Genomic DNA, 12,363 nt, shown 5'->3' with positions numbered 1-12,363 from the left:
GCTTCCAGTACAGTGGTCAGACATTGTCACTTTGAAAGCCAGAATGACAAATTATGGCTTACCTAGATACCGCTGGCTTACGCACGCTTGGAATTTTTTTCAGAGAGAGGTAAGTGCTACCGTTGCTGAGGTAAAGGGTAGAGTGCAGTGGTTGGCAAATTAATTAGTTAACAGAGCCAAATATCAACAGTACAACGATTGAAATTTTTTTTGAGAGCCAAGTTTTTTAAACTCAAACTTCTTCTAACGCCACTTCTTCAAAATAATCTTGCCCAGGCCGTGGTATTCTGTGGAAGAGCCACACTCAAGGGGCCAAAGAGCCACATGTGGCTCTCGAGCCGTGGTTTGCTGACCACTGGTATAGAATAAATGGTTTACTTTCAAAACAAATGTTCAAAGCTTTGGCCTTGGTCACATTCTCTGTGCTGAAAAGTTAAGCCTGTGATTCAGTGACCATCGGTGGGATTCTTTATTGAGAAATACCTTAAGGAAAGCCAGGTTCTGCTTTCCTCCCACATATATCATTTCCTTTACATTTCACATGCTTCTCTGTAGTTTCATTTTTTTAAAAGCCTTTTTACTAAGCTACTGTGAAGTTTCCTTTTCATGAGTTAGTAAATATCCACCTTCACTTTGAATAGATCACTTTTTCATCACTTTTAGAGCTATTCGTATTTTAAACATCATATAAACTACAAATGGCCATTCTCACTGGAGAATTAAGAATCAATATGTTGCTCAAGGCATGAGCTTTCTAGTCAGGAAATTCTGGCTCTCCTGCTTACTATTTCATGAGCTTCTATAATTTACCTCCTTAGCTTCAGTCTCAGCTGTAAAGTGGGAATAATAAAATACCTCCTCGAGTTTTTGAGAAGATTAGATAACTTTGATCTTATTTAGCTTATGGTTATTAGCAATAACATTACAAAGTACAGGGACTTTTAGCTTTTCTTACCTAACTTCCACACAGCACTACATGCAAGCATCTGCTCACATGGGGACTGTATATTTAGATGTTGAAAGTCTGTTGACTTGAACTTAATCATTGATCTTGCTTCAAACCAAGCTTCTCTTCCAAGCAGTTTCCTTGTGACGGGAGTGACATTTCCAGATGACCAAGTATATCCGTTTCCTTTCATTTTATTTAGCGCTGGGCTGCACAGCATTGGAGGGCCAGTGTCTTCCACGCTGGATAACCAGCTCTCTGCTCAGTTACTCTGGTTTGAATATGGGCAGAAGTTCAAGTCCCAGATAATCTCCAAATCTGGCTCTTTGTGTTCGAGCTGTTGGGATGGTGATCATTATCATTGTAACACAGATTTCCTGTTTATTGGAATGTGTCCTGACTTTGTTTGTTTACTGTTCATTTGTACTAAAAACAACATGCAGCAAAAATAAGTAAAGCATTAGGGAATTTAAAGGAAGCTGTGTTTAGCTACTGCCCTGGGTAGAAGGTGCCCAGAGTTCTTTATTTTATTTATTTTGGAGGGGGGCGGGTTGTGATGTCGACCATGATAATACAGGTTAAAAAACAAAGCACTTTTTTTTTTTTCCTTCTTAAATGGTAGGAAAAGGAGTTCCACTTAGAGAATGTACAAGCATTGCAAATTTTAGATTTGTTGCATGCTAAATTTCCTCCTCCATATCATGGGCCTATTTCACCCCAGAGGAGGTGGTGAAGACCTCTGGGTATCCTAAAGGATTAAAAACACACCCTTGTCCTAGTTTCCTAGGGCTGTGGCTATAGCCAAGTACCACAGGCTGGGGGCTCAAACAACTGAGATGCACTGTCTCACTTGTCTGGAGGCTCAGAGCTTGCGACCACGGCCTGCGGGGTTGGTTTCTTTGGAGGCCTCTGTCCTGGGCTTGCGGATGGCTGTCTCCTATGGCTTCGTGTGGGCTTCCCTCTGTGTGTGTTTGCGTCTCAGTTTCATCTCCTTAGAAGGACATCAGGCATATGGGTTTAGGGTCCACCCGATGACCTTAATTTAATCACCCCTGCAAAGACACTGCCTTCAAACATGGTCACCTTTTGGGGATGAGGACTTCACCAGGAATTTTAGGTGGCATGCATTTTCAGCCCCTAGTATTCCTTTTGAATAAAATAAATAGTAGAGCTGAGAGGGACCTGCCAGCCTGTTTTCCTGACTCTTTCGGTGCTGTTCTGCGCATGTCCTTCAGCCTCGTGGACTCTCAAGCCCTGGGGGTGCTTATTAAATACCTTATTTAAAAAACACACACACACACAAAAAAAACCTCCTGCTTTTTAAAAATGGGGTTATTTATTTTAACATAGTGGTTGGAGAATAGGCTTTGGAATTAATAGGTTCTGCTTCCTGCTAGTCTGTGATCTTGGCAAGTTACTTGGGCCATCAGAGCCTCAGTTTCTTTATATCTATCGGGGTCTAGTAATAATTAATGTCGTTTTTAAACATTCGTTTAAAATCTTGCTTGGCGATGACTTGTATTGACTTAACCTTCAAACACGTGGTATCTACAGAACATGTGAAGTGCAATTAACAAGTTTTGCTTGAAAAAGTTTGTGTTTGGTTTGGTTTTTGTTGCAAAACTAGGGCTAAGAAGATGGCAGATGAAGAGCATATTCGGCACTGCATGCTTTACGAGTTCCAATTAGGAAGAAAAGCAAGTGAGGCTGCAAAAAACATCTGTAGTGCTCTTGGTCAAGATGCAGTTAGCGCCAGAAAATGCCAGCGTTGGTTTGAGAAATTTCGCGAGGGAAATTTTTCGTTAGATGACAAGAGTGGTCGAGGCCGTGTGTCCAATTTTGATCAAGAAGCTCTTCAAGCTCTTTTGGTGCAAAATCCTCAAATTACCCAACAAGAGCTTGCGACAACTTTAAATTGTTCACAAAAAACAATTTCCAATCAATTGCGTGCACTTGGCAAAGTCCAAAAGTTTGGAAAATGGGTTCCTCATGAGTTGACCGACAACAACCGTAATCAAAGAGTCACAATTTGCAGTTCGCTCCTCTCTCGTCAAAACCGTTTGCCGTTTTTAGAGCAAATTTGTTACCGGAGATGAACAATGGGTGCTGTATGTTAATTTGAAAAGGTGGCCTCAATGGTTGGACAAAAATGAGGCTCCGCAGCCCACGCCAAAACCTGACTTGCATGCGAAAAAAGTGATGTTGTGTGTTTGGTGGAATTTTAAAGGAATTCTTCATTATGAACTTTCACCATCTAACCAAACCATTACAAGTGCAGTGTATAGTGCCCATTTGGAAAGGTTAGCCCAAGCTTTAAGAGAGAAAGAACCCTCGCTGATTAATCGGAAGGGCGTAATTCTTCACCAGGACAATGCACGACCGCATACTGCAAGAATCACTGCTGAAAAACTGCGCCAGTTGGAATGGGAAGTTCTCCCTCAACCTGCATATTCTCCTGATATTGCCCCTTCTGATTACCATTTGTTTCGTTCTTTGCAAAACTTTCTTCTTGGAAAAAAATTTAATAATGAAGAATGCCTCAAAAATGCATTGACCGAATTTTTTGCATCAAAATCACAAGAATTTTACAACAGAGGGATTAAAATGCTTCCTGAGCGTTGGGCACAAGTAGTAGAAAACAACGGCAACTATATTGTTGATTAAATTTTGTTGTATTGTTTAAATAAATTCGATTTTAAAAAGGTATTAGAAAACGACATTAATTATTACTAGACCTAATAAAATGGGATTTATATGGTTATGGGATTTTCTTGACTTTGATACAATGCTAGCTAGAGTGGCCCTGCCTCACGCTGTGGTTTTGAGGGAGGCTGGAAAACCACAGGGAGATGTAGACCACAGTCCTACAGGGCATCATAATGGCTTTGCTTAAGGGAGTTTTTAGGAAAAGTTTCAATTCGGTATCTTCAGCTAAGGATGAAAAACAACTGTGTACCAAGAAAAAAAATATCTCAGTGACATTAACATTTAAAAAAAAAGTTTGGCACCGCAGGTGATATGCGTAAGCAATTTGGAAGAAGCAATTTCTGTGGAACACCTCATTTCCTGACAAGGCCAGATGAATGGGCCGCCCTGTTGTGGATGGGGTGAGAATGTGCCAAGAGCTATTCTTCTGTCATCAACCAGAAAAAACACATGTCGTTAGGAAACGATAGAGGCTCGTTCTCTCTCAGTGCAAGGGTTTTTAAAAGACTGACTTGGAACTCTTGTAAGTCGTGTATGGTTTTTAGAAAGTAGAGTCTTTTTACCGCATACAATTTTTTTTTATGGAATCTTAATGACATGAAATCTGTGATGTCAAATGATGTTTGACTTAATGTGTGATGCTTCTGATATATATGCATGGCTTTGAGAACGAGTTTATAAAAGGAAATTACTAAAACTATTTTAAAGTTTGTTGGAAAATTTTAGTATTACTCATGGCGTTCAGTAATTCATCATTTGTAATCACTCTTAAGGGGATGTTTGCTTTTAAACATTATACATTTAGGCAAATGAAAACAATGGATAGTCATTTTTAGGATTTTCCTTGTTTCCTTTTACTTGACAAGTTCAGAATTCTTCACAGTGGATTTTGAAGTTAGAAATGGTGGGTTGTGGTGTTTTGTGGCACAGTGTCAGTCCTGGGCACGGGAGGATGTGCTGGGCTCCATAATATACAGAGCCAATCGCTCTTGGCAGAGTTCTTCTCAGAGCCTGCCCATAGCACTTGTTTTTCACTCTGTGAAGAGTAACCCACTCTACCCAAGGGCCAACATTTATCATAGTTAATTATTCTGAACCTAATCTACATCCATCCTTAAGCAATGTAGCTAAACCTTGGCCAGAGAAAGATTTTGCAAAACCTTGGGGAAATGAGACAAAGAGAAAAGGAAAAAGAAAAATATTTTTTCTTAATCTAACTTAAGTTAAAGGAATATCATTTCTTCCGTGATTTACGTGATAGAATATGATAGTTTATTTCTAGTATCTTATTCGGATGGATAAAAACTTATTGGCCTAAGTTAGGTTTACATCTTAAAAAATTTTGGAGATTTTTTTTTTTTTTTTTTTTTTTGTAAATGAACCCAAGTCTGGTGATCTTTGTGAGGGGAACTTTGGTCAACAAACCTTCTCTGGAGATTACAGAAACATTTAATATACTATTTGAATTTTAAGCAGTTAAAATGGTAACTAGGCATATACATGTAGATTGATCAGCTACTCTTCGGTGTCTAGGGGCTTAATGATAAATGTAAGGTTTGAGCTATTTGTCTTGTTAGTTGTGCATATGAACTCTGTGGCTGTAAGATCTCTTGTGGAGGACCTTAGGGTGGGAGAGGGGGAGGGAGACTGAGTCCTGCTTGGCCTGTGTTCAGGTGTTATGGGCATTAGTGTTCAGAATTGTTCCACTGGGGACTCCTTTAAGACATTTCTGTCATCCACCGAGAATGTACACATGTCATTAAGTGACGAAGAATAATGTTCGCTTTGGCTACAAAAATTTAAGAAATCTGCTGTTTAACTTCTTATAAATAAAGAAAATATTTGTGTAGTCTCTGAGCCTGACCATGTTCTTTTACAGTTCAAGTGCTGTGGAGTGGTGTATTTCACCGACTGGCTGGAAATGACAGAGATGGACTGGCCCCCAGACTCCTGCTGCGTTAGGGAATTCCCAGGATGCTCCAAACAGGCCCACCAGGAAGATCTCAGTGACCTGTACCAAGAGGTAAGGCCATATGTTAAACGGGGATAAAAGTTTCCTTATAATGACAAGTATAGAACCCACAGCATGCCGGTGAACTAACCTCTTCTGTGCAAATACAAAGGCACTTGAAATTTTTGCTCTGGTATGTGGAAAAACAGGATAAAGGTAAAAATTAATGTACAGCCCTGACTGGTTTGGCTCAGTGGATAGAGTGTCGGCCTGTGGACTCAAGGGTCCTAAGTTCGATCCCAGTCAAGGGCATGTACCTTGTTTGCGAACACATCCCCAGGAGGGGGTGTGCAGGAGGCAGCTGATTGATGCTTTTCTCTCATCGATGTTTCTAACTTTCTCTCCCTCTCCCTTCTTCTCTGTAAAAAAATCAATAAAATATTTTTTAAAAATTAATATACAAATCTGAACACTGAACAGAACATTGGGAAGGTGTGGGTTTTAGAATTAATTGGATTTTAAAATCTGTTGTCTAAGAATCAAGTTCTCTTGCCCCCTCCTCAGGGTCCTTTGAAAACAGATGCAGACAGAGGGTGTAGCTGACTCTGGAGGTCAGGAAAACACACATTGGAGTTCCTGAGTGGACTATGGTATAGAACAGTGGTCGGCAAATTCATTAGTCAGCAGAGCCAAATATCAACAGTACAAAGACAGAAATTTCTTTTGAGAGCCAAATTTTTTAAACTTAAACTATATAGGTAGGTACATTATTATTAACTTAATTAGGGTGCTCCTAAGATGGCCCTTGTTAAAAACTCAAGGGGCCAAAGAGCCACATGTGGCTAGCGAGCCGCAGTTTGCCGACCACACTGGATAGGACCTCCACATACCATTAGATTAAAATGTGTAGGGAAAATCCGACTCTCCAAAGAAAGTGCTGGCCTCTCCCCTCTCCCCTGCTAGTAGTGAGCAGTGATGGGAGTTTTAGTTAGCCGTTGGAATGGAGTTAGATGCTCGCTGGAATGAAAATCAGTTGTCCCCTGCCCAAGAAACTTGCATATTTGTGTTTTTTGGAAGAATTTATCAGAATAATCTCTTATTCCTTGTTAGCAGAAGTTTTCCTATCACTTCACTTTTTGTGGTGATTTTCAAGTGTTTTTAGCCACAGAATTCTTTTTCTTCCAATTAAAATCTAGAATACATCATCCTGTACAGCAGCGAGAGCTATCTGTAGCCACTTGAATGAAAATGAAATCAAATACCATTTTCATTCCCTCTGCTGCGCTAGCCACATTTCTTTCTTTTCTTTCTTTCTTCCTTTTTTTCCCTTTTTTCTAAATATATTTTATTGATTTCTTACAGAGAGGAAGAGAGAGAGCTAGAGAGCTAGAAACATCGATGAGTGAGAGACATCGACCAACTGCCTCCTGCACACCCCCCACCGGGGATGTGCCCACAACCAATGTACATGCCCCTGACCGGAATCAAACCCGGGACCCCTCAGTCTGCAGGCCGACACTCTATCCACTGAGCCAAACCGGTTTTGGCATGCGCTAGCCACATTTCAAGTGCTCAACAGCCTCTCCGAGTTAGCTCTTCCTGTGGCGGATCAGGCAGATGTAAGATATTTCCATCCTCACCCAAGTTTTACTGCAGCCTCTATCCAGAGGGGAAGCTCAGAATGGAAAGGAAGCTGCCCAGGCTGAGGAGCCGAATCATTTCCCAGATACATCTCCAGGCAAGCACCTGGGTGCACAGAGCACTATTCAAACCTCTGGCTTAACAGACACACTCATAATACAACACACACACACACACACACACACACACACACACACACACACAGTATATGCTATAAAGAATGAAACTGTAAGAAAAAATCATACCAGGATTTATAAAACATGTCTTTTTATGTGTTTCAAGATCATGACCTTAGGAGGTTAGGCGTTTTTTCCTCGAGATACTAACATTGTTCAAAACATCTTTTAGCCAGTCTGCCAAAGGCAATTGTAGAGATGCACAGGAATGAGCTTCATTAATTTATAGCATAAAGGAACTAATTTGAAAAAGATACTGGAATACTGACACAAATGATTTGTTACATCCGTGTCTCAGATATGAGCAATTTTGGGCTGTTAAAAAAATCGTCTCAGAGGACAAGCCCTGGCCACCTGGAAGGATGTCCAAAATAAAGTGCTTTGGGCTCCAAAGGCACATGCAAGAAAGAGGGCCGGGTATTTTTTTTTTTTAAGAGGTTCACAATTTATTTTTTCCCCAGGGCTATTATAACAGAGTGCCACTAAGTGAGTTACTTCAACAGCAGGTACTTGTCTCCTGGTTTGGAGGCTGTGGATCTGAGATGGAGGTGTGCTAGTAAGCAGGGCTGGTTCCTTCTGATGGGAACGAGGAAGAACCTACCCCAGCCTCTCCCTCACCTTCTGTAGCTGGATGCCATCATTGGCACTCTTCGGCTTGCAGCACCGCCTGCTCTGCCTTCACCTTCCCACGGAGTTCCTCTTGTTTGTGTCCGTCTCCAAATTTCCCTTTTTACAAGGATGCTAGTCACTCACTCCTCTCCTGTCTGACCTCGTCTTAACTAATCACACCTGCAACAACTCTGCGTCGAAGTAAGATCCGATTCTGAGTTAGTGGGGATTCGGACCTCAGCATAAGCATTGGGAGGGGACACCATTCAAGTCATAACAAGATTTGTTGAAACAGCTGAGTAACTCAGGTTGTTTATTTTAAAAGGTAACCAAAATACTTATCGTCATGCCTCATGCTACTGAGAAGCATTGTGCTGGATATTATCATTTAAAACATATTATGCTTAGTAACATTTTGGCTTTGAATAAAAAAGAATTACAAGGTCTTGTATATCGAACAAAGAATGGCTGGGTCAGTGTCCCTGAGTTCCTCGGTGGTTGTGCTCTTGTGTTCTGGGTGAAAGCTGAATATTGGCTGGTAGCAGGGATGGCCAGCTAACAAATACAACAGTCAAAGTCTGCTTATTCCACAAAGCAGAAGCAGTGCTGAACATTTCTAAGAAAAATTAAACGCAGGCATAATTGTGCACATTCACACACATTACAACACCACTAGATTTAACACACACAGAGATGGTTATAGTATAGGTACAAATGTAAACATGTGAACTAACTTACCCTGTGTAAACTTACCCTGTGTAAACTTAATTCATCTATTAGTTTTAGGAGTGGCAAGTCAGTATGGGAAATTATTGGACTATACCCCCAAATACACTGAGTGGCCAGATTATTATGATCTCCGAATGCATAATAATCTGGCCACTCTGTATGAATTTATGCATGGGTGGGGTCCAGCCTGGCCAGGAGGAGGGGACATGGGTAATTGGCCAACCTGCCAGCTGATCGAACTCCTGGTCGAGAGGACAATTTGCATATTAGCCTTTTATTATATAGGAATATACACTGAGTGGCCAGATTATTATGCGTTCAGAGATCATAATATTCTGGCCACTCAGTGTATAGTGATTTCTATTTTCTTTAGTGATTAATACTGATAATATGATTATTACCAATATTGACCATGAGAATAGCAAAATGTGTATCAATTTTCCAGATGTTCCCACAATGTCTTTACTTCAGCTTTATTTTATTTAGTTGAAAAGCCTGCAGTTAACATTTAATAAAAATTTCTTGTAAAAGTGCAATTCAATTTTACTAGCTTATCTTAATGGTCTCCACTAGTAATATTTATAATGGGATTCTTTACTTTCAGGATGTTGATAATTGCTTGTTCCATGAATTTTAAGCTGGAAAGATGCCACACTGTTGTGCCTGTGCAAATCTGAGGGCCCAGTTTATTTAAAAAGTTTTTCATATTTTCATCAAAAGACCTTCAGTAGCAACCTGGCATTGTCAGTTATGAGATATTTCTTTAGACAGAATTCCAGCAGAGATGGAGGTTCATTATATCAGAGTAATCTGCTTTTGCACTTTCTAATTAATAACAGATGTTGCTATTGGTAATGTTATAGTGCATCATTATATATGTAGTTGCTTTACCAACGTGAATCACTTAGTAGCTTTACGGTACAGGTACAATTAAATCCATCACTAATGCCAAAGCCGGTTTGGCTCAGTGGATAGAGTGTCGGCCTGCTGACTGGAGGGTCCCAGGTTCGATTCTGGTCAAGGGCGCATTTTCTAATTGCAGTGTGCTTGAGGATCATCCACGTGGAAGAAGAGGGATCTAGAAAGAAGAACAAGGGAGGGACAGTTGGAGGTGTTTGCAATGTTTATTCTGAAGCAGTGAGTCCTAAGGGGAGATATTTCAGATGTCCTCAAGTATTTCAAAGTTCATCAATCAGAACAGGAACTGGACTTACCCATTGCTGCTCCCAGGGCGGGAGTCACAGGAAGGAAATTTTGAGTCAGTAGAAGGAAGAGCTTGCTCATCAAAATCCGTCCAATTGTGGTACAGGTTCTCTTGTAAAATAGTGAGTGTCTTATCTCTAAAAAATATTAAAGTCAAGATCACTGGTGTTAGAATGGGTTTTTAAATTAAGAGGGAATCTGGACTAGATGAACTTCAAGGTCCCTTTTATCTTTCATATTCTGTTAGCTCCGAGATAAGAACTGACTTTCTTCCTGCGATTTCTGTTCAGAGGTCTGAAATCAAGGAAATAAATCATCCTCAACCATCTGGTGGCCTGCTTGGTCCCTGACCCAATAATGTTTTATGACACATTTAAAACCTGTGAAAAATGACAGGGCAGAAATAGAGCAATAGTTGCACATTTTAGGAACATTCCCATCAGAGTTATTGTTGGGTCTGGTATACAACTCTTTAAATATCTGCATCTCTGAAAGTATACATTTAAAAATCACAATTGGAAGTATCTCTGACCATCAGTTTGGTTCCATTGCATTCATTCATTCAAAATGTTTTGTAGTTACTGACTGAGATCCAGGTGTTGAAGATCAGACAGTGGAGAATGCTACAGACAGAAATCTCTCCTCTTGTGTAACATATATTCTAGTTAGGAATATAAACAACTAACAAGAAAGAGGCAATAAAAATAATTTCAGGTGGTGTTAAGCACTTTGGAGATTCTGAACAGGGTCATGTGCAGGAGAATTTCTTTATTGATGAAGGAACTACTTACGATAGGACAGGTAGGATCTAAGCTTGCTTAGGAGGTGACATTTGAACTGAGACCAAATGATGAGAAGGGCCCAGCCATGCAAATATCTGTTGAAGAGTATATGTTTTGTTTCTTTTAAAATATATTTTATTTATTTTTTCACAGAGAGGAAGGGAGAGGGATAGAGAGCTAGAAACATCGATGAGAGAGATACATCGACCAGCTGCCTCCTGCACACCCCCCATCGGGGATGTGCCCGCAGCCAATGTACATGCCCTTGACCAGAATCAAACTCAGGACCCTTCAGTCCACAGGCCGACGCTCTATCCACTGAGCCAAACCGGTTTCGGTGAAGAGTATATGTTTTTAAATATGTTTTTTAAAATTGATTTTTAGAGAGAGAGAGGGAGAGCGATAGAAACATCAGTGATGAGAGATAATCCTTGATTGGCTGCCTTCTGTACACCTTCTACTGCAACCCATGCATGTGCCTTGCCCAGGGATTGAACCGTGACCTCCTGGTTTATAGGTCAATGCTCAACCACTAAGCCCCACTAGCCAGGCTCAAATACTCTTAATAATTTCTTTTGTGACAAATAATTGGAAGCAAACCTTTTCTGCCTCTTTAGATGGTTGTTCATTTCTTCTCTGAGTAACAGGAAACATGCACAGACAGTGATCTAGAGAAGGGCAGGGTGTTGGATGTGAGCAGAGCGATCTTTCTGGCTTCTGGGACAAAGAACCGGATGATAAGTATGTACGGTCTCCAGTGCTCACAGTAGGGAATGGGTACTGAGGGGTCCTCCCCCACATTGAAGGTAGGACAGCTCATGGTGAACCATGTTGGGTGAATGATTAGAGGTTTTCATTCTCTCAGGTAAGTGTTACTCTGTGAGTTGAGAGCAGTTTTGAGGTTCTATCCCTACCCATCTCCTTTGTACCCAGACCTCATTGGCAAGTAGTTTGTTTTATAATCTACATACATTTTTTTTTTTAATTTTCTGTGGCCCTTGGCACTTTTATTAACACTTTTTTGCTAACATCTTTGACCAATGAGAAAAGTGAGTCAAGCTGTATGTCTCTTTTAACTAATAGAAACAACTTTTATTTTATCGTTTTCTCACACAACTTCTGAGACATGTAAATATTTCCTCAGCACTTTGGAGCCAGAGGTAGAGACTGGACAGTGTTGTGGATGAAAAGGAGATAGTGGAAGTGGGGATTGATCATTTTTCTCCCAGGTAACCTTATTAGTGGCATTCTTCTTAGAACCAAGTAAATTACCACCCTGGAAACAAAGTTAGTGGGGGAGGTGTTGAAAGACAAGTCCAAGGCAGAAAGTGAGAGGTAGCAGCTTAGGCCCCAGGCCAGGTCCTGGCCGATGATGCTAACCTATAGGGAGTCAAATCTGCATAGAATGAGTCCCACAGCAGTGTTAGAACAAGAGATGGGAATGATCTTGACTTGGGACATAAGATGGAGCCTGACATAGGGTAGACAGTCCTTGATTGCCATTGTGTTTTTGCGTGAGATATGCAATGAGAGCACACAGAGGAGGTAGAAATTCATTGTGCTTCCAATCTTTTTTAAAATATATTTTTATTGATTTTAGAGAGGAAGGAAGAGGAAGAG

The 12,363-nt window shown here is 40.6% G+C and overlaps 1 protein-coding gene across 2 annotated transcripts in view; it reads left to right on the top strand.

The window, feature by feature from the left end:
- The window catches only part of TSPAN12 (tetraspanin 12), a 73,462-nt gene that overhangs the window by 47,348 nt on the left and 13,751 nt on the right, over positions 1 to 12,363 (top strand). For both annotated transcript variants that reach the window (XM_036425410.2, XM_045576295.1), the window contains exons 6-7: positions 2 to 109; positions 5,532 to 5,675. In XM_036425410.2, coding sequence (XP_036281303.1) covers positions 2 to 109; positions 5,532 to 5,675 — 252 coding nt within the window. The remainder of the gene's footprint in view (position 1; positions 110 to 5,531; positions 5,676 to 12,363) is intronic.

The sequence above is a fragment of the Pipistrellus kuhlii genome, unplaced genomic scaffold (genome assembly GCF_014108245.1).
Source record: "Pipistrellus kuhlii isolate mPipKuh1 unplaced genomic scaffold, mPipKuh1.p scaffold_m20_p_10, whole genome shotgun sequence".
Classification (NCBI taxonomy): Eukaryota; Metazoa; Chordata; class Mammalia; order Chiroptera; family Vespertilionidae; genus Pipistrellus; species Pipistrellus kuhlii.
Note: the sequence above shows the minus strand (reverse complement) of the source record. Positions and strands in the feature narration are given on the sequence as shown.